At 37.0% G+C, this 25495-nt stretch overlaps 1 protein-coding gene across 1 annotated transcript; it reads right to left on the minus strand.

The window, feature by feature from the left end:
* Positions 1-6618: 6618 nt before the first annotated feature.
* LSM8 (LSM8 homolog, U6 small nuclear RNA associated) lies at positions 6619-13795 on the minus strand. The gene is made up of 4 exons (XM_045847631.1): positions 13652-13795; positions 12467-12507; positions 9230-9357; positions 6619-6888 (listed from the first exon to the last, which is right to left on the minus strand). The coding sequence occupies exons 1-4, from the start codon at positions 13680-13682 to the stop codon at positions 6798-6800; spliced, it is 291 nt and encodes a 96-aa protein (XP_045703587.1). The 5' UTR covers positions 13683-13795; the 3' UTR covers positions 6619-6797.
* Positions 13796-25495: the final 11700 nt, after the last annotated feature.

Below are 25495 nucleotides of genomic sequence, written 5' to 3' on the forward strand. Positions count from 1 at the left end.
ACTCTTGTTGGAGGTATCATTGCTCTTTTAGTTCACACTGAAGTGCTCAGCTATTGTTTCTAGACCATTCTCCCAATTCAGTCAGAATTCTGTGTGGAGTCCAAATCATCACCCAAACATTCACGCTAGATTCCTGCTGACAACTTTGTGACAGCACACAAAGTCAGAGCTGGGGCTTGAGTGGGCAAGTGAGACACTTAAGGTGCAAATCTAAGAATTGCTAATATGAACCAACTTAAACCATCAGATTCAAATAGTACTACAGTGAGGGATCAGTCTACTTTCTCTACTCCCAGATAGTCTCCCAAGAGCTATGTCTTATGTAGTCACCTGCATTGGGTGTGCTATGTCATCTTTCCCCAGAATAGTGGGGAACTGTTTTCCTAGACTCCCACGGCTAAGGCTGGCCACTAAAGTCATGTGAGACATAGCAAAAGTCTCCAATGTGACTCCTGTCTACACCTCAATTTTAGCAAAGGCTGCCATACTTTTCAAGGTGTAATAGGATTCAGTGACTCTACAGGACCTAAGTCTCTCAAAGAGTATTCATTCAAGTCCACCTATGAATAAGTAGCCAAGTATAAAAAGTTAGTTTCAATTTCAACCACAATTGGGGATCAAAATGGAGACTTAGCATTACGCTCATAACGATCGTCTGGTTTGGAATCTATGTGGATAGAGAAGGAATAGTTTTCAAATCACACTTGACCTCTATTAGCTATTTCCTATTAGTATGATTGGACACTATTAATAGAGACCCTAATTTTTATATGCAAACACAGATAAATCATTTAATAACTTATAATATATATAAAACTTTAGTTATAAATGATGTAGTAGATGTGCAAGTCATTAAATTACAAGCCACAAACAATAGGCCACCTAAAAAACAATATTAGAACTTAAAACATTTTCTGAAAACTAAAGAACGTTGAAACCTTGGGAACTATGTAACAACAAGCCAGATTGAGACATCAAAACACTTTATTAAAATAAAAGCTTAATTTTAAAGATAAATAAAATTCATTTTAAAAAGTTAGCTGTCATTATGACCTAATTCAGACCATTTATTTTAAAATGTTACATAAGCTGTTGTAGCACTCTGACAACTTATATGCTTATGAGCTTTCCTCTTTGTAAAGCTCAATTTATTATAATCTATGATTTTCCTGAGGCAAATTTTTATACATCAAACAGAAAAACCTTATTTTTCTGACTGTAGACACTAGTGTGTCCACACACACTAGTTTTGCATACATGCAATAATGTGTTGCATTCCCTAGGGATCTCTCCTATCTACTCCACTCCTAGAATATTTCCCTTTTGATATATTTCAAATGTAAAAATAATCTGGTACCATGTCCATCATATGGTGTTTTTAAAGCCACTATGTGGGAAAAGTAATACTTAAAAAATGATCACAGTACAATTGATAATTACCCTGATGAGAAGACAGAAGTCCTATCATATAGTTGAAAGAACACTGGACTATAAAGAATAGGATGGGATTTTGATCCTAGTTTAACAACACTTGACCTGTGCCAATTCTGGCAGGCAATACCTCTATCAAATAAATGGATGTTTAATGAAGAAATGTGTACAAAAATATGGAAGTAAAGAATATAACAAATATATCAATATAAAAATTGAATGTTTAGAAAAAATTTAATGCTAAACCTAAAGAAAGATGTCTTGAAGAACAGTTTTCAAGTCCTTCATTCAGCAGATTATGGCAGGAGACACAGATGGGTATACTGTTGGCTAATGATATACAACTGCTGAAGTTCCACTTTGCCTTTATCTTTCATGTTATGCAACTTACATAGACTCTGCAATCTTAATACAGAATAAAGGCTGGTAAAATTCACTACAAATTATACTCAACTTAAAATTAAAACAGGTTTTAGTTATTTTCAATGAATCCAATACATGTAAGTTGTATCCTGTAGTACTAAAGGAATTTCATGGAATAATTCATAACCTTGAACAGTAAATCTCTGATTTGGTCGAGGTACTATAAACCAATACAAGCTTCATAAGAACAAGAGCTTATCAATATCATTCCCTGATATGTCCACAGCTTGGAATACAGTACCTAACGTGGCTTGACAAACATCCCCAACAAGATTCCAAAATTGGGGTTTGGGCTTTTTTTCTTCCTTTTTTTAAGTTTGTAGATACAGAAAAGTAAGCAATGAAAACAGGGAACAGCATGAATTCACAAACACCAACTATGCTCATGTCACAGAGTTTCCCCTTTGTAGACAGGATTTACCAAACTTTTACTGAATTTCACATGAATAATGCCTATAAACAAGGTGGAGAATAAGAACTAAATACCTTGCATTTACATAAATTTGTAGCTGGTAAAATGAAAATGCTATGCTGATTAATGGAACAGTATCAACTTGGATGGAGATAGCTCTGCCTTAACAATTTTTTTGTCTTACGTGTACACAGAAATGTTTACTAAATTTTCCCATGACTGAGAATAACAGCCTGTTTTTTAAAAAAGATCTAAAAATTAGTAAAATAAAATTTCAAATTAGTACATTTATAAAATGAGGTAATAATTATGCAAGTTCAGAATAGAGAGGTCTGTTTCAATGTGACTTTTGAGTTTTCATTTTCCCACTCCATGAGTTAAGAGTATATGACTGACATAAAACAAATTTCATCTTATATTTGTTAATGTGTAATACATTATTATACATACCTTGAAAGCCTCCTAATTTATATACTCCACTCTCTTATATACAGATTTATAAGTGGGACTGAAAACCGAAGGTGACGATACCCATATTTGTAACTTTTTTGCATTGGCCTTTGAATATCTAGGAATAGTAGTTTTATATCCCCAAATCAAATCATACCAAGTTTTAAATATAGTCTAATTTCATTTCTTACAATGCCATAAGACATTATTTCTGTCCTAAAGGTAATGATAGTGAGGCATAATCAGAGACTCACCCAGGCATGTGACAAATGCTTCTTTTAATAATTCAACCACACTTTCCTTACTTCGCTATTTAGTATTCCTTTCTGCTACTTCCAGATTTGCTGAACCACCAGTGAGAGTAAGGCCCAGTAACACAAAGACTATCCAGAAAGTGTCCATCCATGTACTATGAAAAATGATATTAAAGATACAAGAAACATTATACATAGAACAATGATGCCTGAAGTTCTGTTCAAAGCAGGCACCTTGGGACCTTACACAGTTCTAATCACCATCAGCTGCCCCGTCATACTTTCCTGGATCTCATTCATGGTCTGAAATCTTCCCTTTCAAAGGTGATTTTAGTTTTGGGAAAAGTCAGAAGTCATAGGGTTCCAAATCTGGGCTGCTAAGGGGCATGAGTCACCTGGGTGATTTTGTTTTGCCAAAAAAGCCTGCATAAGATGTGATACATGAGCAAGTATGTGGTCGTGATGAAGCTGCCAAACACTTGTCCACAGGTGCAGGCTTCTGCATCATCCAAATAGTTTCTGTAGAGGAATGTTCAAGCTTATTGCAAAATCTGGTGCAGATTTGTTGCTCTATTTGCTCTTTTTGATTGCCACAGTACACGTGCTCACTCATAGGCATCTACTACCCTCACTTAGTACAGTGATGTTGTCATTGTTCACACATGCACATTCCAGGCCACTCTCCTTGGCTGCCAAGTTACATTGATGCCACACAAACTGTTCTCGTTATATTAACAATGGTTGGACTTATTCCAGAAAGACCTAGTATTTAAAGTATCTCAGGCAATTATAATAAAAGTAGTCCACAATGGAGCTTTGGGAATGGGCTTTGATCATCTAAGTATTTTTTTTGCAATCAAGCTTCTTCTACTAGATACTTGTTTGACAGCAGATATTTTGAGAGTATATTCTGCCATTAGGCAATTTTATATGAGTACAAAGCCCCAAATTAGATCCCTGTTACAAGTGACCTCTTAAGAGTAAGGTACCTAACCCTGTTAACCCTCAGTGTTCCCATGTGTAAAATGGTCACTGGTGTAAGCACTCAACATCTTACCTGGCACATGGAATGCACTCAGTAAACACTACTTACCAATTTTGAAGGTGAAGGCCCAGAATATATTATATTGCCAGTTAAGGGTTGCTTTATAACTGTACACAAGTAGTTTCACATGCCATTATGAATAGACTGTATATCTCCCAAAAGATTCCACATAGGGAATCTTTTGTTACATATATGAGAAAAATATTGACATAGCCTATAATTGCATTAAATACTACTTAAAAGTTGTTTTTATCGTACTTAAGTCTCACATGTTAAAATTTCAAATTTTATGATGTTAAACAGGACATCTAAGTAAAACAAACACTAATAAAAGTTTTATCTTTAATTTCTCTTACTCTTCTGGCATCAAGATTTGTAGTATTTAAGCCAAAACTATCAACATATAAGGCCATTTAACTTATATGGCCAAAGCACCAAAGTGCTTTAACTTAAAAGCTGTGTGTTAAACTATTATTTTTAGGTAACATTTTTTCAGTTAAAAAATAAATTGTCCTTTTTGCGGTTAATTGCCCTTTACAAAAACTTGAGTGAAAATATGTTGCCAAGAAAAATTTATTTGATTCATTACAAGCTGGATTTAGATAGTACCTGAGTCACAAAGCACAGAGGTAATTAATTATAGGTTAAAATTGTTTCTGAGCCTCTTTATAAGAAACTGATTCCAGAGTAAAAGTCTAAGGAATATAAAAAACTTGACACTGTATTAATCATGATACCACTTATAGTTATGGTTCCCTTCCAGTGCCCTTGCAAAAAGATATCCAACTTGAACTGGTTATAAGCATAACAACCTACCATGTGTACCCAGGAATAAAGAACTGCATATAACATTTGGTACATTTTTCATTCATTTTCTCTATGAACCATTAATAAAGACAATTCATACTTTGGGAATGACTTTTCTGACATCAATCGGGAATATTCAACTTTGCAAAGAATGTTAGATTTCAAAAGGATACATATTAGAAACTCATTACGGACAGAGGGACCTAGTTTACTGATTTATGTGTAATTTGTGACTTTGGACTTTATTTGTATGGTTAGAATACTTTTCACTTAGCCATCAAGTTCTCTTTATTCTTTGTTTTTGAAATTATTTACCAATTTAAAACATTATTTATTAATAGTCCCTAACTAAACTTGCCAGTTTGTTTTGCCCACTTTACATTTTATCACTACTTATAAAATCTTATACAACAGCTACTTATGAATAGCCAATACCAGCTAACCTTCCTCTAGTCCTCCCAGACACAACCCTGAACATCAGAACCACCGAATTATTCTGGGTGATGTTAACTTGATGACCAACGAAGAAAACTATCTCAACCGTTCACTCGTCTCCTTAACAAGTCTGTTTCTGTGAAACAGTGGTTTTCTTCTAGAAAATGTTTTATTTATAGATCAAAAAACTAGTGTCTCTAGTAAAACTTTTAATGTTAAAAACTACAAGTGAAATCCATCTCTAAATTAAAGGAATCCATTCTAGAAGCCCTTCTCAGAATTTACATTCTTGAGTTTGTCTAGTTTAAACCAAGGGTTAGCAAACTATGGTCTGTGGGTGGAATCCAGCCCGCCAGTTACTGGTAATTGGAAATGAAGGTTTATTAGAACACAGCCACACCCACTCATTTATGTAGTATCTGTGGCTGTTTTCGCGCTACAATGCGGAGTGCGTAGCTGTGACAGAGATCATATGGCCCTCGGAGCTTAAAATACTTACAAACTGCATCTTTACAAAAAAAGTTTGCCAACACCTATTTTAAACACTTCCATTAAAAAGAAAAAAAGCTATTAATTTTGAATTACAATAACATAAATATTTTCTCATTTTCTTCTCATCACTTTGGCCTACAGAAGTTGATGAGGATTTTTGTGAAACAGCCTGGATATCTCAACACTACTTATAACCTTGTTCTTATGGATTCTTTAAAAAGTATAATCAATTGTACAAAGGAGTTTAGGAAAAAATCCTATTTGTAGATGAGGGACATTATCTACTGACTTGACTTACTCAAATAATCAACCAAAGAACAGAGCTGAAATGCTCCAAGAGACCATGTTTATTACTCTTGAAATCAGGTTTATGGAACAGCTGCTGACAATAACAGTAAGCACTAGTTCAATACAAAGGTTTTACTCACATTTATAAACAACTTTAAAAACTTCAATATTAGTAATTTCACAATTCTTAAAATTTAGGGCTAAGATGGCTTTTAACACTATTATGGAATCAATTTTTTCAGGTAACATACAACTTTGTTATAGCACTTTTCCTTTTCTCAACCAGACACATTTCACCCACAACTCCTAGGGCAGTGTGACAGATGTGAATGATTCAGAAAACTGTGAAAGGTATGACTTATCTTCCTTTGACTTTCCTAAAAATCACAGAAACACATGTACCCTGCACTACATGTAGTATTTGCATGCTTGGTTTACATAGCACACAATTTCTCTTTTCAACTAGTATTTTTCCATAAATATTAAAGTATCAGGAATTTTCTTTCTATAAATTCTCAAAATAATCATTATATTTTCACACTATTTACTAGAAAAATAAAGCCAAGCTACCAAACCTATGGTTTAGGCCAAAAAAAAGTTTATTCAAGAATGTAAAAATATTTTAATTTATCATATTACAATGAATCAATATGGAGTCAAAATTGCACAATTACACATTTACAATAATTCCACACATCATCCTCAGAATAATCAGCTTCTGTACAAAGATTCACAGGTGTCCAATGTATGTAATTCTTCCTCAGTGTGCTACTGAGTTCAGAGGTTCTGCCCGTATATTCCCTAAATCAAGTGCAGAATCTGTTTCTTCATCAATTTCTCCAATGACTGCACTGCAATTAGTTGAAGAGGAACAAAAATAAGTTAAAACTATCTCATTTCTGAATAAAACTGAGATGGCAAAGTAAACAGAAGTATGTAACATGAAAACCAAACTTTTCATAAGGCATAAGATCTAAGAGACAAAACTCAAGAAATCATTTGAAGGCAATAATACACCAGAAACCAATATTAAATGACTTATTTCATATAGTGTGACTGGATCATAAGTCCTTAAAGGGAAAAGACAAAAATCGGATAGATCAAGTATAAAACCCCCAAATTTCTAATCCTACAATTTCAACTCCAGGGACTGACTGGGGAGGTAGGGGGAGAGAGGAGAGAATCATAAAATTACTACTACATAAGGAAATAAAAGCATCTGTTATTTAAGTAACATCAATGAACTAAACCCATCAATGGTATAGTATCTATTAGTGATTCTCATGATTTCTCAGTTTATTTAAATTCAAGAATGAAAAGTATACAAAAATAGCAGCAACAATAACTTAGGTATCTAACAAATGATTTTTTGAGGTGATTGACTAGAGTTAAAGCTAGTAAACTTTCCTTTAACACAAACATAACATTAATTTCATTAATACCATGCTAGGTAACAAAGCCAGGGCTTTCCAGCTGGAAATAGTCATTGTTACATCCAAACCAGGAGACATGTATGAAATATTATTCCACTTTGGTTTTAGTAAGAGTAAATTCTACAGATGAATACTTTTAATAAAGAATTTGCCCAATTTTACTTTAAACTACATAAGGCCTTCAGTTCTCTAATAATGGAAAGTACCAAATTCTGGGAAAATCTATTGTTTTCTCAATATAAAACAAATTTCTTTTTACTTTGTCTCCTCAGGTTTCATTTAGAGATTGGTTTGCAACATTTACTGACATCCATAGTACAAATACTCCCACTATAGCCAATATCAAGCTACCAACAAAACAATCAACCAGCTTGCAAAACTGAAAATACAATAATCTCTTTCCATGAGCCAGTACAAGCTGGCTTCAGCACTCCACTGGATCTACAGAAAATATTTAATTTTTAAAAAAATACAGTTCAGCCCTGGCTGGTGTGGCTCAATGGACTGAGCATGGGCCTGCAAAGCAAAAGGTCACCAGTTCAATTCCCAGTCAGGGCACATGCCTGGGTTGTGGGCCATGTCCCCAGTAGGGAGTGTGCAAGAGGCAACAACACTTTGATGTTTCTCTCCCTCTATCTTTCCTTCCCCTTTCTCTAAAAATAAATAAATAAAACCTTTAAAAAGCTATAGCTCAAAACTACATTTTTTTAAATTAAGAGAAATTCTTAAAATCAGTCATTATGCAGAGCCCCAATATAAAGAATCAGTATGTTCTGGTGAGGGGACCTGGGCCCCACCTGCTTTTCCTTCTTCTTGTTCTTATTGCTCACTTTATAACCCCACCCAAAAGTCATTTCCATAGAATATTTTATAAACCCCTTATTTTTATTAAAGATCAAATAATTTAAAGATGATTTTAAGATAAACAATTTGAATGAACAGTATTCTTTCATCGTGTATATTCTACCTATATCCTAAAATAATCTGAGATGCTAATGTATTTTTTACTGCCTGTCAGCCATGTTTTAAATCTATAGTACTCATTAGAAAATTGATTCAACAATTTTCTACCCGTTAAAACTGCAATGTCTAAAACAGTAGCTAACAACCACATGTGACTATTAAATTACAATCAAACAAAATTTAAAACTCAGTTCTTTAGTCACACCAACCACTTTCCAAGTACCCAGTAGCCATACAATGCTAGCACCGACTTCAGTGGATAATGCAGATATATACCATTTCTACCATCCCAAATAGTTCCACCGAACAGTTTTGCCCCACACTATTACAGACTTTTCTTAAATCACCACCATTAAAATATACATTCTCAAACTGCCCTATCAGTGTGCCACAAATTAACTGAGGCCACAGCATAAAAAAAGTGTGCCAATTATACTAAAAAAAATTAATAGAAAAAATAAGTAATGAAACAGTACATGTTTTTAAATTCAGCTATATTATAGAGCATGAATCATTTAAAATTATTCGTGCAAGAGATTTCAAAGACATTTTCAAACCCCAGCTTTGGTACCTTAGGAGTATATTTATATTCCTCTGAAATTAAGGGTATGTTGGAAGAACATTCTATGAAGCCTCTCTAATGAAGCATTCATGACAAGACAGGGCCCCTTCTGGACCTTATTCAGGCCACTTAACTATTTACAAATCTCAGTAGATAAAAACTTTTTCTCCATGTAGCAGGGCAGTGCACCTACAGTATATTTAATCTGCCTTTTAAAAGACATAATTTACTTACACATTGTCACCTCTTACGATGTATAACCCTAGTACCACTTGTTCTACTCCCTGTGAAGAGCTGAACACTCGTTCATGGCTTTCATCCAAAATCAAATTGATGGTCTGGTCAAAACCCTTCAGTGTTCCCTGTAAAAAAAAAAAAAAAATTCACAAGAAAAAGATAAATACCCTGGTTTACTTGAATGTGTAAATTTAATCACACAACAATTTTAGTTGCTGGGTCCTCCAATAGAAATACATGATTTAAGTCCACTGTAAAACAGAATACCTCTTTATAATTCACAGTATTCTGACGTAACACTTACCTCTTAGTTTTTTAAGGAGTAAAAAAACAACACTACACATTTGATTAGTGTGCAGAGTTGCTGAGAATTACAAAGGACATATAGGTACCAGTATAAAAGCCCAGGCAGTCCAGTCCAGGACCTAACATTCTAAAGACACAAACTAAAATAAGTAAAATTTAAGGGAAAACTATATGGGGCTGGACAAAAGCAGGCTTATAAGCTTGTTCAAACAAAAAAAATGTGTAATACAAGAATAGATAATAACAGAAAAATAAACTCTGTTTTGTGTACTCACAACTATAAACCTCCTTTTGTCCATCCCTGTATGTATATACATACTAGTACTAGGCCCTGTGCTAAACATGCTGCCCACAATATCTCAACTATCTTTTTTTTTTTTTAGGATTCTCACTTGAGGATATATCCACTGATTCCAGACAAGAGGGAGGGAGGGAGGGAGGGAAGGAGGGGAGGAGGGAGGAAGATAGATGACAGATCACAAAAGAAAGAAAAAGAAAAAAAAGGAAGGAAGGAAGGAGAGAGAGATGGAGAGAGATGGGGGGGCAAGGGGGGGAAAAGGGGGGAGGGCAAGAGCAGGAGTGCATGCATGAGAGAGAGAGAGAGAGAGAGAGAGAGAGAGAGAGAGAGAGAGAGAGAGAAATATCAGTGTGAGAGAGACATCAACTGGTTGCCTCTCGAACATGCCCAGATAGAAGACCCAACCCGCAATCCAGGTATGTGCCCTAACTGGAAATCAGACCTGAGAGACCTTTGGATTTATGAGATGACACTTCAATCAACTGAGGCACACCAGCCAGGGCTAACTAATCTTTACCCTTTGAAGTACTGTAGATATAATTATTCCCACTTCAGAGAAGAAAAACTGAAGCACAGGGAGGTTAAATAATTTCTTGAAGTTTTATAGGTAGAAAGCAGCAGAGATAGGACCTGAACCATGAAAGAATAGCTTCAAAGCCAAACCACTGAACTACTATACTACTGATACTATGAAGAAGCAAATATAATTTATCTTTTTTAACACATTGTTTGCGGGTAGTTTTTATCGCACGCTCTACTACCAGTCAACGTAAAACATATAAATACGTTTCCGGCATACAATGTGTTAAGAGATTCAAATAAGTCCTATAAACATGTAAAAATTTCAACTGGTATTAACAGCTATTAGTTAATGAGTACTTCCTACTTGCCAGAAAGTGTTCTATGGGCCTCACAAATATTTACTTATTTATTTTCCTAACAATGCAATAAGGTAGAGACAAACATGACTGCAATAATTAAAACCAGAATTTGAGGGAAATATTTAAATAGCCCTAGCTGGTGTGGCTCAGTGGATTGACTGCTAACCTGTGAACCAAAGGGTCAGGGGTTTGATTCCCAGTCAGGGAACATACCTGGGTTGTGGGCCAGGCCCCCAGTAGCGGGCACACAAGAAGCAACCACACATTGATGTTTCTCTCCTTCCCTTTCCTTTTGTCTAAAAATAAATAAGTAAAATCTTGTAAAAAATAAAAGAAACATATTTAAAGTTTTATTTTCCCAATTCAATTATCTATCCTATTAACAAAAAAATTTAAATGATGTTTTCACAATAACTACTTACAAATATTTGTTAATAGCAGTAGGCTTCTCAAAGTGTTAAGCTGAGATTTAAATATTTCACTGTCCTTGACAAAACATAAGGTAAAGTCCATAAAAGAAAACATAACTATTCTCTTGATTAAGGAGGCAAGATAACTGGCTTAGCTTTAGAGTCAAATCCAATTTAAATCCCAGTTTGGTTCTGCCACTTACTACACATGACTCTGGGAAAGGGACTTCCTTCTTCTGATCTTGCTTCCTAACCTAGAATACAGGAATAATTCTTCTTCACAGAGTTATACTGAAGATTAAAAGGTATAGTGCACGTAAAGTGCCTGGTGTACATGAGATAATTTAATGGCAAAGCCTAACACTTTGGATAATAGTCATTTAAGGACCCACTGAGAAAAATCACAGGGATTAAACAGAAAACAAGAAAACAAAAACAGAATTGCAGAATAGTTAAATAAAAGATTAAGTTATATGAATTAGACACAGTTAGGAAAGAGAAAGTTTAGCAGACTTAAAACATTTTGATAACATACAGCTGTATGAATTATAAGTGAATAAATAACTAAGTAGCCAAAAACCATAGGATAAATTCCTCAGATCAAGGAATAACAAAAGAATCAAAGATTTATTTGGAATTAAAAAGGATACTGTGACAAATGGACTAATGAAATGAAATAAATTTATGATCAATCATCATAATTTGTCCTATAGAAGACAGAGGAATACAACCTAAGAATAATCAAAGAATATTAACCATACAAGACCTAAATGTTCATTATTCTATGTATGTAGTATGTATATTATACAAAATGTTTCAGAGGCATATACAAAACTTCAAAAATAATGATAACATTCATGTACTGAATACCAGAGTACTGACTGGAAAAGTAAAAATGGAAGGGGAAGGTAAGTATAAAATATAGGCAAATATCTGCAGACTAGACTAAATGTTCTGAGCATTAAGAGCATCTAAACTAAATAATGTAATCTATTATTCATAATAGCTCCCAGAAGCCTTGTAACTTATACTCAATATTTATTAATAAAAAATGCTCATAAAGAAATGATACATTCACAACATAAAAACAAAGCTTCTAACTTCTTCAATTCCTTGTAATAATTACACACTTAGAAAAGGAAAAAATAGAAAAAGAAAATCCTTTTCGGTATGTGGTCAGTGTAACCTTTTAGATAAAGAGCTGAATCACAAGAAAAGTTTAATGCAGGATACTATATGATGCTATAGCACCTAGGCATTAGAGGTGAGTGCTTTCATAGAAAAATTTACATCCAATAAGCCTCCAGGAAAGCAGAGAGTGAATATGCCAAATACTTACCACTATCATTCTCCCATCAGAAGTAATAACAGCAACAGTTCCTAATAAATGAATCAAGGAAAGCAACCTGGGACCTTAGAGCATAGTAAGAAGTGGTATGAATTACTAGGGAAAAGGTGACAAATATACAACTATTAACACAGGCATTACTTTCACAACATAAAACCTTAAAAGTTCCTAACTTCTTCAATTCCTGTGACAATTACACAATTAGAAAAGGAAAGAGTAAAAAAACAAAATCCTTTTTTGGTATGTGATCAAGCCTAACCTGTGTCAAAACATCTGGCATGTTTGGTACTCTAATTGGGGAATATTGCCTCTGGCTTTGAGCAAGACATTTCCCCCTTTCTTATATCTGCTTCCTCATCTCTGAAACAAAAATAGGTTAGTGCTGAATTAATGGTGAATGATTTAAAGCGTGGGTTAAGACACTGTCTTCCAGGATTTAGGTTGTGAACTTCAAAAGAAAAAAAAGCTGTAATCCGTGTCACAAGGTAGGAATATGCTTTGTTTGCATCATTTAAAAGTATTTAGTATTTCACTTTGGCCCCAAATTTGTATGTGAAAAAAACGTAGTGTTTCTGTCCTCAGACTTTAAAAGGGTTAATACATACATAGACTTTAAGACTTCACAGATGCTTTCTAGCCACTTGTCCCTTGTGACGATCCATTACAACTGCAAGCATTATTTCCATTTCATCAACAAATAAGTTATGACTTCAAGTGGTAAAGGGGTGGAAATTCAATTTGTGCCCCATCCTTATAATTTTTGCTATCCTCGAACAATGAGCAAAACCTAACAATAAAACAAGTACAGGGGTTTACAAGACCATCGTCGCCACTAAAACGGCTAGGTTCATTTTTATTCCCAAACTTGACCGCACAGGCCCTAGGGAAGGAGTAAGGACCAATCAAAAGCTGACTCCTACAAACAGGGAAAAGTTCAGAAAAATCACATTTTAAAGACTAAAATGAAAAGGCGCCTTGGGCCTACTGGAGTCGCGGTGGCCTCCAGCACCAGGCGCAGGATTAGTGAGTCAGGATCCGTAATCCCCGAACCCGGGCCGAGGTGTGGACGGAAATCCCAACCGTCCGATCCCGACCCCGGCCTCTCCAGGACCCGCGCTCTCCAGTCGCTACCCGGAGTCACCTAGGCTCCAGCCAGCGCCGGCCACCAGAGGATACGGTTGATGTAGGTCTCCAGGGCTGAAGTCATGGTGCTCCGCCGGCCACTCCAAGCAACGCAGCAGCGTAGCCGACAAAAGAAACTAAAACAGATCACCCGCAACCCGCAACGGTCCAATCCACTGATTGCCGCAGATATCGCGAGACTTTCCTCACTTTAGCTTCCGTGAGTAAAAGATTGGCAGAAACCCGTCAACCAAACCCCTGAAGCCTAGCAGTGACGGTTTAGTGCGCGTGCGCAGTATTTTTCTGCTGATTTTCGGGGCACGGTCTCGGAAGCCAAGGTCTCGAAAGCCGAGAGGGACGGAAGCGAGCGGGACCGAAGGAGACGGGAGACAAAGAAAAAGAAGAAACTCCCTTAAGGTGGAGTGCGAGGGGGAAAGCTGGGAAAGCGAGTTTTCTAGCAGAGTGAAAAGTAGTGCCTACAAGTTACTAGTGGGAAGTCTTACTAGCGGGAAAGACAAGGAACAGAATAAGGTGTTTTCATCACAAGCAGAGATGAGTGCTGGTCTGCGAAATATAGGTGTGGGAGAGTGGAATGCCTAGTTTGCACTACAGGGGCCACAATAAACCTTTGAGAAATTGAATGGCCTGTGACAAACTTGAGCACGTTCTGACCATTTGGTATACATCTTTGGAGACCACACTGATAAAAGGCATGTTTGCATATTTGAAACCAGAAATACAGTGTTCGTACTGCTTGTCACCTACCAGACCCAATAAGCACAGGCAGGGGTTGCATCTTTACCGGCTCTTACTCAGATAGCCAGCGATCTGAGAAGATGGTAGGTTTGTACCTTAACAGACCCTCTTAAATTCCATTTTAAAATGGCCCTTTTTATAAGGAGAATAAAGTGTAGGTAAGGGATTTGGAATTCAGGGAAAAGTTAGTTGGATTAAAAAAACTGCAGCATCCTCGCCTTGGGTGGTGGTCTTTAGCTGTGTCCTGGGCAGTGGTCAAGTCACTGGAGGGCAGTGGCTCACATATCTTGAATTGCAAGTGCTCCTGAGGTACAAACATGGAACTGCTTGTGGACTTCTGGAGTCAGGGTGTGTCACACATTCAGTTCCTGGAACAATAGCTTTTACATGCATTGATTACTAAGCTTCTTAGCTATTACTTAAACTAAAATTTTCCAACTTTCAAGTCCCCCATTATATTTTCCATTTGCCCCTAAAAGTGCCCCACCTGGAAAAGGTGTGTGTGCCTCCCTTACAAAACAGCCTTCTTTTACCATACCACAAGGTCTCCCTGACGTTAGGATTCAATTAGTAAGTAAAAGGTCTGCTGCAGCACTCTGGAAAGGATTGGTTTAAGCAAGAGCTTTCTAGTAAGCACCAGACTGGGTTCTAGTCCTAGCTCTGCTTATGAATTGTGTGGGTGCCCTTGAACAAGTAGTACCAGTTCATCTTGGCCTCAGTTTTCTTAGAAGCTGCCACAGCTATAATTTTGGGTATTTCCAAATATTACTAGAAAACTTAACTCTTCTTTAACTGTGGGACCCTAACTTCGTAAGGGCCCTGGCAGTGTGGCTCAATTGGTTGGAGCATCCTGCCTTACACCAAAGGGTTGTGGGTTCAGATTTTTTGTCAGGGCACATGCGTAGGTTGTGTGTTGATCTCTAAATTTTTTTAAACTAAAAATAGTTTTAACTAAAACCTCTTTATACAAGCTTGTTTTGAAATTCCAAATTTTTGTGTTATAAGTTATTCATTACAAAGAATAATTACTGTCACATAGTGTTTCGTTTATGTGCTTTAAATATATTTTCACTAAAACCTTGGAGCTACAGACTTAACACATAATTTTATAGTAAAGCTCATACCTATTATCAAACCAATCAGCTGACTTTATTTTTCAATTTAAATATATATGTTGAAATGCATTCTTTGAGAACTGTTGGAAAGTCAATCTACCGTGAGCTTTCAAGTTCCCTGTACCTCCTGGGTATGCTTCAAATGCAAAGTCCTTCTTACTCTTTATTTGGGTCAATTGTATGTCCCTTTTAACTCAACTTCTAGGTAAACAGCTGTATAATATACATTTTTCAATTCTCTCAAAATATTTTGTTTCAGTGACTTTCTGTTGTTGATATGTGCATCTCTGAGCTTGTGGGGTTTTTCTGGAATCCAGCCTATCTATGTGTGGCAGGCTGGAAATCCTGGGGAATTAGCACTTTTAGGAAGCAGTCATCAGTGACTGACAAGGTAGTTTTATAAATACATCAGCCTCTCTTAAACCAGGTAGGATAATTCAGGTGGGATATCTCCAGTCATTCAACATGGTAGATGACTTAATAATGCACCTCTCATTATTGGTGGTGGTTGTCTTCCTTTTCTTCTAACACTTCTCCACTTTCTTACTGGTTTGCCCCAAATAAACTACTTGCACTTGAATTCTTACCTCAGGGTCTATTTAGAGGAGACCCAAACTAAGATACAGATCATGAATACTTCTCCCTTTCAAAGGGATCTATACCTTACTTGAGTTTGAGGGCATCTATAGCCTAATCCCAATCCTTATCACCAGATCATTTTTCACATGATGCAAAGAAGGATATGAGGCTTCTCCCCCTCTCCACAGATCTGTGCAGGCCTCTTTCAATATCCCTAGGTAAGCAATTACTGCTGCCACCAAAGGTGGTTTAAAATAGGTTGTTTACTTAAAAAATACCTGTCTATGGATAGAACATAGCCAGGTTGTTGCAGTAAAACTTCAGTTAGGCTCACTGATGTGGCAAGAAATGAAGCACAGAAATGACAATAGCACAGCTAGAATTTATTTAATGGTGTTAGGGTAAACTGCAGGGTGTCCCTCATCAAGTCTGAAATGGTATAAATTGCAGAGAGTGAGCCCACAATCTAGAACTACTCTGACCAGCTGATTTCTCCCCCTGAGAGGACGAGATCCCCTAACTCTGCATATGGCTCCTAGTTATTGCAACCACTAGTCTATATACTAATCTCATGTATATCATTTGCCCTGCTTGCTTACTGGTTCAAAAGCAAGCCGACGTGGAAGCACCATTAAATGAGTCTGAGTTGCTGTTCTGACCCCAAACACTGACTAGCCTGTGGTCTGGCCATAATATGTGCCGCCAATAAACCTATGTATCCCCTAAACATTGAGCACTTCAGGTAAAAATTTGACAAATTTGAGCTCACCTTCTTCCCCAATACCACAGTGATCTAGCTGTGGCATTCAGAATCCTTGGTGATTTTGGTGGTGGAGATGAAGGTTTGAACTACTTATGCCTCTTTCCTGAAGTAACAGGACATGGGATGGTGATCCTACAAGGACCCAGAGCTTACAGAATAAGTCATTCATGTTGGCATTTCCAGTACTAGTGGCAGTCAAACTATTTAGCAAAAAGTTTCTCCAGTCTTCCTTAAATCATGTTGGGCTGGTAATGGCTTACTCTACCTCTTTGCAAGACTGTGCCTATAATATTGCCCTTCTGAGTCCTGGGATTTCTTTATAGACCTTTCTATTTAGAAGACTGTCAAGACAGAGTCTCCAGAAGCACACCTTGAAGTAAAAGTTTATTTATATGTCACTGATTTATGAGGAAATATTCCCAAGAGAAACGAGGATTTTAAGGAAGCAGTGGGGGAAGGGGAGGAAATGAAGCATGCTGCATTTGCAGAGTAGGTCTTAAACTCAGGCCTGCATTGTGTGAGTTGATGCTGCACAGTTTTGTCCTCACCAGAGGCAAGGGACCTGGGCTTCTATAACCTCCACCTCGCCAGTCCTTGAGAAGGGCTGCCTGGTATGGAACAGGCAAACTTCTAGCTCTTTGTGAGGGACGACAAAGCCCAGGCAGCCTAATGGTGGCAGTATTCTGCTAAAGAGAAGCAGGTCCTGGCCTCAGGAGGCAAAATCACATGAAGCCAGGAGAGAGGTGCACAGAATCCATGGAGGTAATCTTAGGGGGTCTGGGTAAAGCTATACAGGGTTCAGTTGATTTAATTTCTAGCCACTTAAGTTTTGGGGATATATGAAGTGGGGAAACGTTAGAAGGGTCTGAAGATATGTCCATTTTTGTAAAAGATATTTAAAAGTGTGTTTCTACTTCTTGTCAACAAGGTATACAGCTCCAAAAAACATTCACTTGTAGTCAAGGCAGTTATTTTGTTATATGGGCAGGGGTAAGAAAGGACTGTAGAGGATTATGCACTGTATAAAAGAAATTTTTGTGACATTAACAAACCCTTAATATTGTCTGAAACGTTTGTTGGGACACTTCATTGTTGAACTGGTTTTTGTTATATATGCAAACTAAGTTTTTCCTAGAAGTTATCATAGCCTGAGGGCTCAGAGGAAGTTTCATACACACACACACACACACACACACACACACACCATATTTTGCCATGTATAATACTCACTTTTTGCCCCAATTTTCAGGCAAAATACAGATGGGGATTATACATGGGAATTAGTACCAAGACATGAATGTGCATTATACATGGCAAAATATGGTGTGTGTGTGTGTGATCCTCACCTAAAGATAATTTTAATTGACTTTTAGAGAGAGAGAAACATTGATTGGTTGCCTCCTATATGACCCCCGACTGGAAATCAAACCCGCAACCCTGGTATGTGTCCTGACTGGGAATCAAGCTAGCACCCCTTTGGTGTATAGGGTGACACTCCTACCAACTGATTCACCTGGCCAGGGTGAAAGTTATGTAACAGTAAGTTGGACTTGTCTAGTTTGTGCCAAATCTGCCTTATGCAGTATTTCTATCCCCCATTTAAAGCCTTCCTGGTCATTTTGAGGAGTCTACCTGGGGTGTCTCAAAATAACTCACCAAGTGTCCTTTCATTTCTTCTATTCCAGATTTCATTATTTGTTAGGTAGCCCTGAGAATTCTCTTTAGGGCGGCCCTTTCTACCAGTACCATGACTCAGGCCTGCAGTGACAATATAAATATCTCTAGGGGAGCAGGGAATGAGAGAGCAGAGGGTTATCTCCCAAAACTTCCAGAACTTTAGGCTGTCGAGTTTGCCAAAATCATCATCTATTCTCAATACATTATCTTAGCTAAAACTGTACTGTTTTCAGATCTTAAGTGATGAAGATTCCTTCTTGTCTCTTTATCAGAGCTTGTTATTAGGTTGAAGGAGAGCCACATGGATAGCCAGGTCTGGGAGAATCCTTGCAAAAACAACTCTTGCTTCTGTCTGTATGTAGCTGGCCCCCTGCACCCAGAGTTGAGATACAAGACCATGGAGGTGGGTGAAGAAAAAGATCCTCTTCATAGTCTCTTTCTACCACATGCAAATGAACTCATGGAAACAGATTACTATAAACATCAGAAACTCCTAGTTTTACTTGAATTGTAGCAATTGACACACTTCATCTTAAGTTTGTCTTCTCCTATAAACCCCTCCAAAGAAACACACACAAACACACACATACACGTGCTCACCCACACAGAAAGCCCCTCTGTAAATAGAAATGTTGCAGTGGGATTTAATTTGTGTACTTATTCAAAAATCTTTAATGGAAGTTTGACATGCTAAAAAAACAGAAAAAGTTATTTGATAAAGTGTATCAAATAAATAAGAATTTTCTTAAGTTTACCATTCTTGTGGAGAACACATATATTTATATCTTTATATATGCTATCCACTGTAGGATAGCAGAAAGGGAAGTATACAGTGGTGTTTGTTACTACATAATTCCTACTGGGAACAGGATCTCTATATATAACTAAGCTTTTTAATCCAGCTATGGTTAGGATCTCTTACTGCTTTAGGTTGCCAAAGTAACTGGATATCTGGAAAACACTACTAGGTGGAGAACCGTATTTCCTGATCATTGTCAGTTCTACAAATATTTATTGGTAGAGAGCCAGACACTATGATGATAATTGGTTATCCAAAGCTGCCCTTGAATTCACACTATAATGACATCACTTCTGAAATAAATGGAAGGATGGAGTTTATTCTGCCTGTGGGTTTAGGCTGGGAGACACAGGAATGGAGTTACGTACTATTAGCCCAAGTTTTAATGGGGGCAGTTTCCTGGATGGAAACAAGGGAATTAGAATGATATTCCTCATATCCAAGAGCTAGAAGGATAGGCAAACATCTTGGACTGGTTAGAAGAAAGACAAAATAAATCCAGTTTAGAAGACTGATCTAAAATTTCCAGATTGGTTTAGTAATCAATTATGAATTGAATGACGCTTCTTACCTGAGTCAGTGGGATCGACTGCCCAATTTGACCTAGAAAAGATTCATGGTAGCTCTCAGTCATTTCACTTGGCCTGTTTCTTTAATCATGCCTCTCTCCCCCGCAAGGCTCTGCTCTGGCTTCTTACCTGCTAAGGGGCAGCTTCAAGCCCATCCACAGGATGCCTATACTACTTCATCCTGAATTGTCACACTCTAGTCTATCTGATTCATTCAAAATCATCTTTCTCTAGTTTTCAACCTAATCTGCACAAACTATAAAACCTGAAAACTTTCCAATATGTTTCTGATCATCACAGTGTCTGGCCCTCTGCTCCACCAATAAACATATATAAGTAGAACTGATAATGGTCAGGAAATATGGTTCTCCATGTAGTGGTAATTTTCTGATACCCAGTTACCTTGGCAACCATTAAAAGTTACTCTGAAAAAAGACAAACTTTAAATGAAATTTTTGATAATTGCACTGATAAAATGGCTTTGATTCAATATTATATGACAATTTAAATTGAAATTTTGCATGCTTTAGTACCTCCATCCTAATTTATACTCAGTTTATAAAATGAAAAAAGAAATTAGTATATGGCTAAGTGCTATAAAAAAACAATTACCAAACCTATGTCATTAAACAAAATTTATTTCTTATTCACCTAGAATCTGATGTGGGTTGAGCAGCTCCTCTGGATGGTGTCCTCCTAGCAAAGAGTCAATGATCTAGGATTCTGTCATCCTTAACATTTACCCTTGTAGTCAGTGCAAAAAGGAAAGAACTTTGGAATCACATAAGGTATTTTAAAAGGCTACACCTTGATGTGTTTTTCATCACTTTGCTCTATATTCCAGTGTCTACAACTGAGTCACAATTCCCTAACCAAACTGTACCAGAGACTAGGAAATGTTGTCAGGCTGTGTGTGCCTGGGAAGAGGAGTGGAATTGGTGTACATCTAGCCTGTCTGTCCTGTTTCAGAATGCATCTAGAACTAATGCTTTCATTTTACTCATGGTTAAAACCATTACAGGATTTAGTTGAAGCAGAACTAATCCAGGACTCAGGTCTCCTGAACACAATACTTCCTTCAATGTTCCAGATTATTTTCCTATATTGGTTGGGGGGCTTTTGGGTGCAAATAGTGGAAAACCTGAACCAAAGTGGATTAAGAAATAAAAAATGTGGAGGTATATATATATTCATGTAATTGAATTGCCCACAGATTATTTTTATTTTAGGCTATTGAGAAGTCTTGATTCATATGTTCATGATGACATAGGGACACCAACTCCATTTTGAGTCATGCAGCTCTATCCACCAACAGGTGCTGGGCTTGTTTTTGTGCTAAATCCCCTCATGATGGCACAATACTAAAGCCACCACAGGAGAAAAAGAAAATTCCATTCACAGGAGTCCTTAGTAAATCTCTGGCATTTCTTGGTCAAAATGTGATACATGCCCACCCCTCAACAAATCGCTGTGGTCAGGTGTAAGATGCTCTGCTGAACTTAATCTACAGATGAGGTCTATTTTTTCAAACCATAAGACTACTTTGTACTGGAAATGGGTGAGTTCTTCTATAGAAAATGAGGTGCTGTGGATTGGAAAGGGGAAATAGATGCTAAGAATGGGGTCAATAAATATTCATTTTTCCCTAAGATGTCTTTAAAACTAATGCAGCAAAATTCCAATATTAAGATGCCTAGGTAGCTCATAGATCCAGATATTTATATAACAGTCATAGCTCAGTACTCATTGGCTTTATAACTCATCAAACTCTATACTTGGTCACATTTTGAAGAGATAAAACTGTTTCAGTATTTGGCACTTGCTCGGACCCGTCACACTTGTTAGAACTTGTATGAGCCATGACACTGCCCCACAAGAGAAAATGCTTCATCACTCAGTACTTGGTCTCACTTGTCATGAGTTGTAGAAGAAATTAACAGTGAGTACCAAGGTACTACTATATGCATGCGTGTGTGTGTGTGTGTGTGTGTGTGTGTGTGTATGAAGATTTTATTTATATTTAGAGGGGAAGGGAGGAGAAGGAAAGGAGAAAACATTGATGTGCAAGAGAAACATCTGTTGGTTACCTCTCGCACACCCCCCAATGGGGGACCTAGTCTACAACCCAGGCATGTGCCCTGAGCAGGAATTGAATCAGCGATTTCAGTTTGCAGGATGACTCCCAACCCACTGAGCCACACTGGTCAGGGCATAGATCTAATTATATTGAGTTGAATCATATTCTATCTATATACAATATCTATAGCTCCTAAATTTATTTTCATTTAAATTTGCTGGAAGATTTTTATATAACTATGAACCTAAGTTTGGAAATAAAAATTGAAAGATATACAGCATTTACAATTGCCATGTTTTAATGAGATGTCCTAAAATCTTATGGTTCAGAATATAATATTTATTTTTTCTAGGGACTTCTACTCACAAACTTTCTGGACAAAGAGCATTACTTAAGGCCACTGCTAAGCCAAAGGTCAAGAAGCTTTGCCAAGATTTTCCTTACTGTGTTGTCTGTACCTAATCAGCAACCCTTTACATTTTCAAATAGCCTCTGAAAACATACTCTTTCTACCTTTACATACAAACCCTGTAATTCCTCACTTTTCTCTTTCCCTTAATAATTACTTTCAAACATTTTACCATATTTTAGGGTGCCATGCAGGTTGAATAGCATGAGCTGTGCAAAATAAACATTTTGTTGTAGGTCCAAAAAAGCTATACCTTTTTCTGTCTCAGAAAATGTTTTAAAACTTGCTACCTACACAACGATAAATGGTTTAATGATAGCCATTTAAGTATACCATCCAAATCTTAAAGAATTTCATGAAAGACACACTAGAGTATTTCCACAGAGAATTGCTCTCATTTTATTTTATTTTTATTTTTATATATTTTATTGATTATGCTATTACAGTTACCCCATTTTTGCTCCCCTTTATTCACCTCCATCCTGTACCTCCCCAGCTTGGTTCCCCCACCTTAGTGCATGTCTATGGGTCAAACATATAAGTTCTTTGGCTTCTTCATTTCCCATACTATTCTTAACCTCCCCTCGTCTATTTTGTACCTATCATTTATGCTTCTTATTCCCTGTGCCTTTTTTCCCCATTTTCCCCCTTTTCCTCCCCACTGATAACCCTCCATGTGATCTCCATTTCTGTGATTCTGTGCCTGTTCTAGTTGTTTGCTTAGTTTGTTTTTGTTTTAGGTTCAGTTGATAGTTGTGAGTTTGTTGTCATTTTACTGTTCATATTTTTTCTCTTCTTTTTCTTTAACATTTCATATATTAAGGGCTTGGTGATGATGAACTCCTTCAACTTGACCTTATCTGGGAAGCACTTTATCTGCCCTTCCATTCTAAGTGATAGCTTTGCTGGCTAGAGTAATCTTGGATGTAGGTCCTTGCCTTTCATGACTTGGAATACTTCTTTCCAGCTCCTTCTTGCCTGCAAGGTTTTTTGTTGTTTTTTTGTTGTTGTTTTTTTTTGAGAAATCAGCTGATAGTCTTCTGGGAACTCCTTTGTAGGTCTCCTTTTCTCTCGCTGCTTTTAAAATTCTCTCCTTATCTGTAATCTTGGGTAGTGTAATTATGATGTGCTTTGGTGTGGGCTTTCTTGGGTCCAACTTCTTTGGGACTCTCTGAGCTTCCTGGACTTCCTAAAAGTCTATTTCCTTTGCCAGATTAGGGAAGTTCTCTTTCATTATGTTTTCAAATAAGTTTTCAATTTCTTGCTCTTCCTCTTCTCCTTCTGGTATCCCTATGATTCTGATGTTGAAATGTTTAAAGTTGGAATGTTTAAAGAATGTTTAAAAAAAGCCTCTCATTTTTTGAATTGTTGTTTCTTCATTCTGTTCTGGTTGAAAATTTATTTCTTTCTTCTGCTTAAAACCATTGATTTGAGTCCCAGCTTCCTTCCCGTCACTGTTGGTTCTCTGTATATTTTCCTTTATTTCACTCTGCATAGCCTTCATTTTTCCCTCTATTTTGTGACCATATTCAATCTATTCTGTGAGCATCCTGATTACCAGTGTTTTGAACTCTGCATCTGATAGGTTGGCTATCTCTTCGTTGCTTAGTTATGTTTTTCTGAAGATTTAATCTGTTCTTTCATTTGGGCCATATTTTTTTCTCTCAGCTCACCCGTTACCTTGCAATGGGCTGAGGCTTAGGTATTCACCAGGGCAGGCTACCCATGTGGCGCATTGTGGTGCTGTATGCGAGGGAAGGATTCAAGGAGGAACAATGCCACTTGCTCACCTTGTCTGGCCTTTAGTCACTTCCTCCCTCCACTAATCACAAGCAAATTGGACCCTTCTGGTGCTGATTCCCAGGTAGGTTGTTTTGTGTATGTTCTAGGATCCTGTGGGTCTTTCCAACCAACTCTCCTGTGAGACTGGGAGTTTCTCCTGCTGCCCCCCCGCCCCGCCACGTGTTTTGAGTCAGAGGTTTTGAGGCTTTATTTCCCCACACTAGAACCCTCATTTGCATGGTCTGTCACGCTCCCCAGTTGTTGATCCTGGTTTAGCCATATGCAAATGTGGGACCACCTGCTCCACCAGCCACTGCCTCATCTAGTCCTCCAGCTGCTGCCTTGCCACTAGTCCTTTCCACCCTGGATGCCCATCTCCGCCTCTCCTACCAGTCTAGATAAATGTTTCTTCTTTAACTCCTTGGTTGTCGGACTTCCATACAGTTTGATTTTCTGGCAGTTCTGGTTATTTTTGTTTTAAATTTGTTGTTGTCCTCCTTCTGGTTGTTCGAGGATTCAAAGTGTATCTACCTACTCCTCCATCTTGACTGGAATTCCAGAATTGGTCTCATTTTAAAGATATTATCCTAAGGAACATTCCATATAAATAACTAATGTTTTCTATACTATTTTTCATTCATTTTTTTAAAGGTTGAACTAGCATTCACATCAGGGTTTGATGAATCAGAACAGTGCTGATTTTATAACATGGTAATACCTTTGCAATCTTCAGTAACAGGCCAGACTACATAAGCCATACTAAACCTTACATAAGATAGAAAACAATATGTCATTTTAGGAGCTATGGTAATAAGTGGTGCAGTGTGTATATATGGTAGTAGCAAAGCCAATGAATTATTAAAGAATATTTTTTACTCTTATTGGTTATTTTCACTTATGTGAAATATAAAATGGGTTGCTAATTAATGGTATTAAAATAAAGTATCTTTTAAAAATAAGTTTATTTGAGGAAAAAGAAAATGAACAATGACAGAATTGTCCTCAGATATTATGAACCTACAGTTGTACTCAGATAACAGTAAAAATCAAGAAGGTGGTACAAGTATGACAAATTTGGAGAGTATTGACTCCGCCCATCAACAGAGCTCCAAAAGTTAAACAATAACAACTGTACTGCATTCACTGAAGAGAAAAGGAGAATTATCTTAAAAAGATGTATCTGCTCCTAGGTAGAAAGGTAATAATGTTTTCAAGGAATGGATTTGTGCTCTAGAAGAGGTATGTGTAGAAACAAAGATACAGAGAAAGGAAATTTGTAAGAGTGTGCCTTTACCTGAAGAGAGGATGTTCTATTCAGCCAATTTGAGAAACCACTTGACAAAGACATAGCATTGTCACATGGATGCCAGTT

The sequence above is a fragment of the Phyllostomus hastatus genome, unplaced genomic scaffold, assembly GCF_019186645.2.
Source record: "Phyllostomus hastatus isolate PE091 unplaced genomic scaffold, TTU_PhHast_1.1 phas_contig_118, whole genome shotgun sequence".
NCBI lineage: Eukaryota > Metazoa > Chordata > Mammalia > Chiroptera > Phyllostomidae > Phyllostomus > Phyllostomus hastatus.

Excerpts from the sequence above, each read along its gene's own strand:
- LSM8 (XM_045847631.1), bottom strand. The coding sequence starts at position 13,682 with ATGACTTCAGCCCTGGAGACCTACATCAACC. Across the intron at positions 12,508-13,651 it reads CCTGGAGACCTACATCAACC|GAACTGTTGCTGTTATTACT; the intron begins GTATCCTCTGGT and ends TTCATTTATTAG. Across the intron at positions 6,889-9,229 it reads ATCGTAAGAGGTGACAATGT|TGCAGTCATTGGAGAAATTG; the intron begins GTAAGTAAATTA and ends AACTAATTGCAG.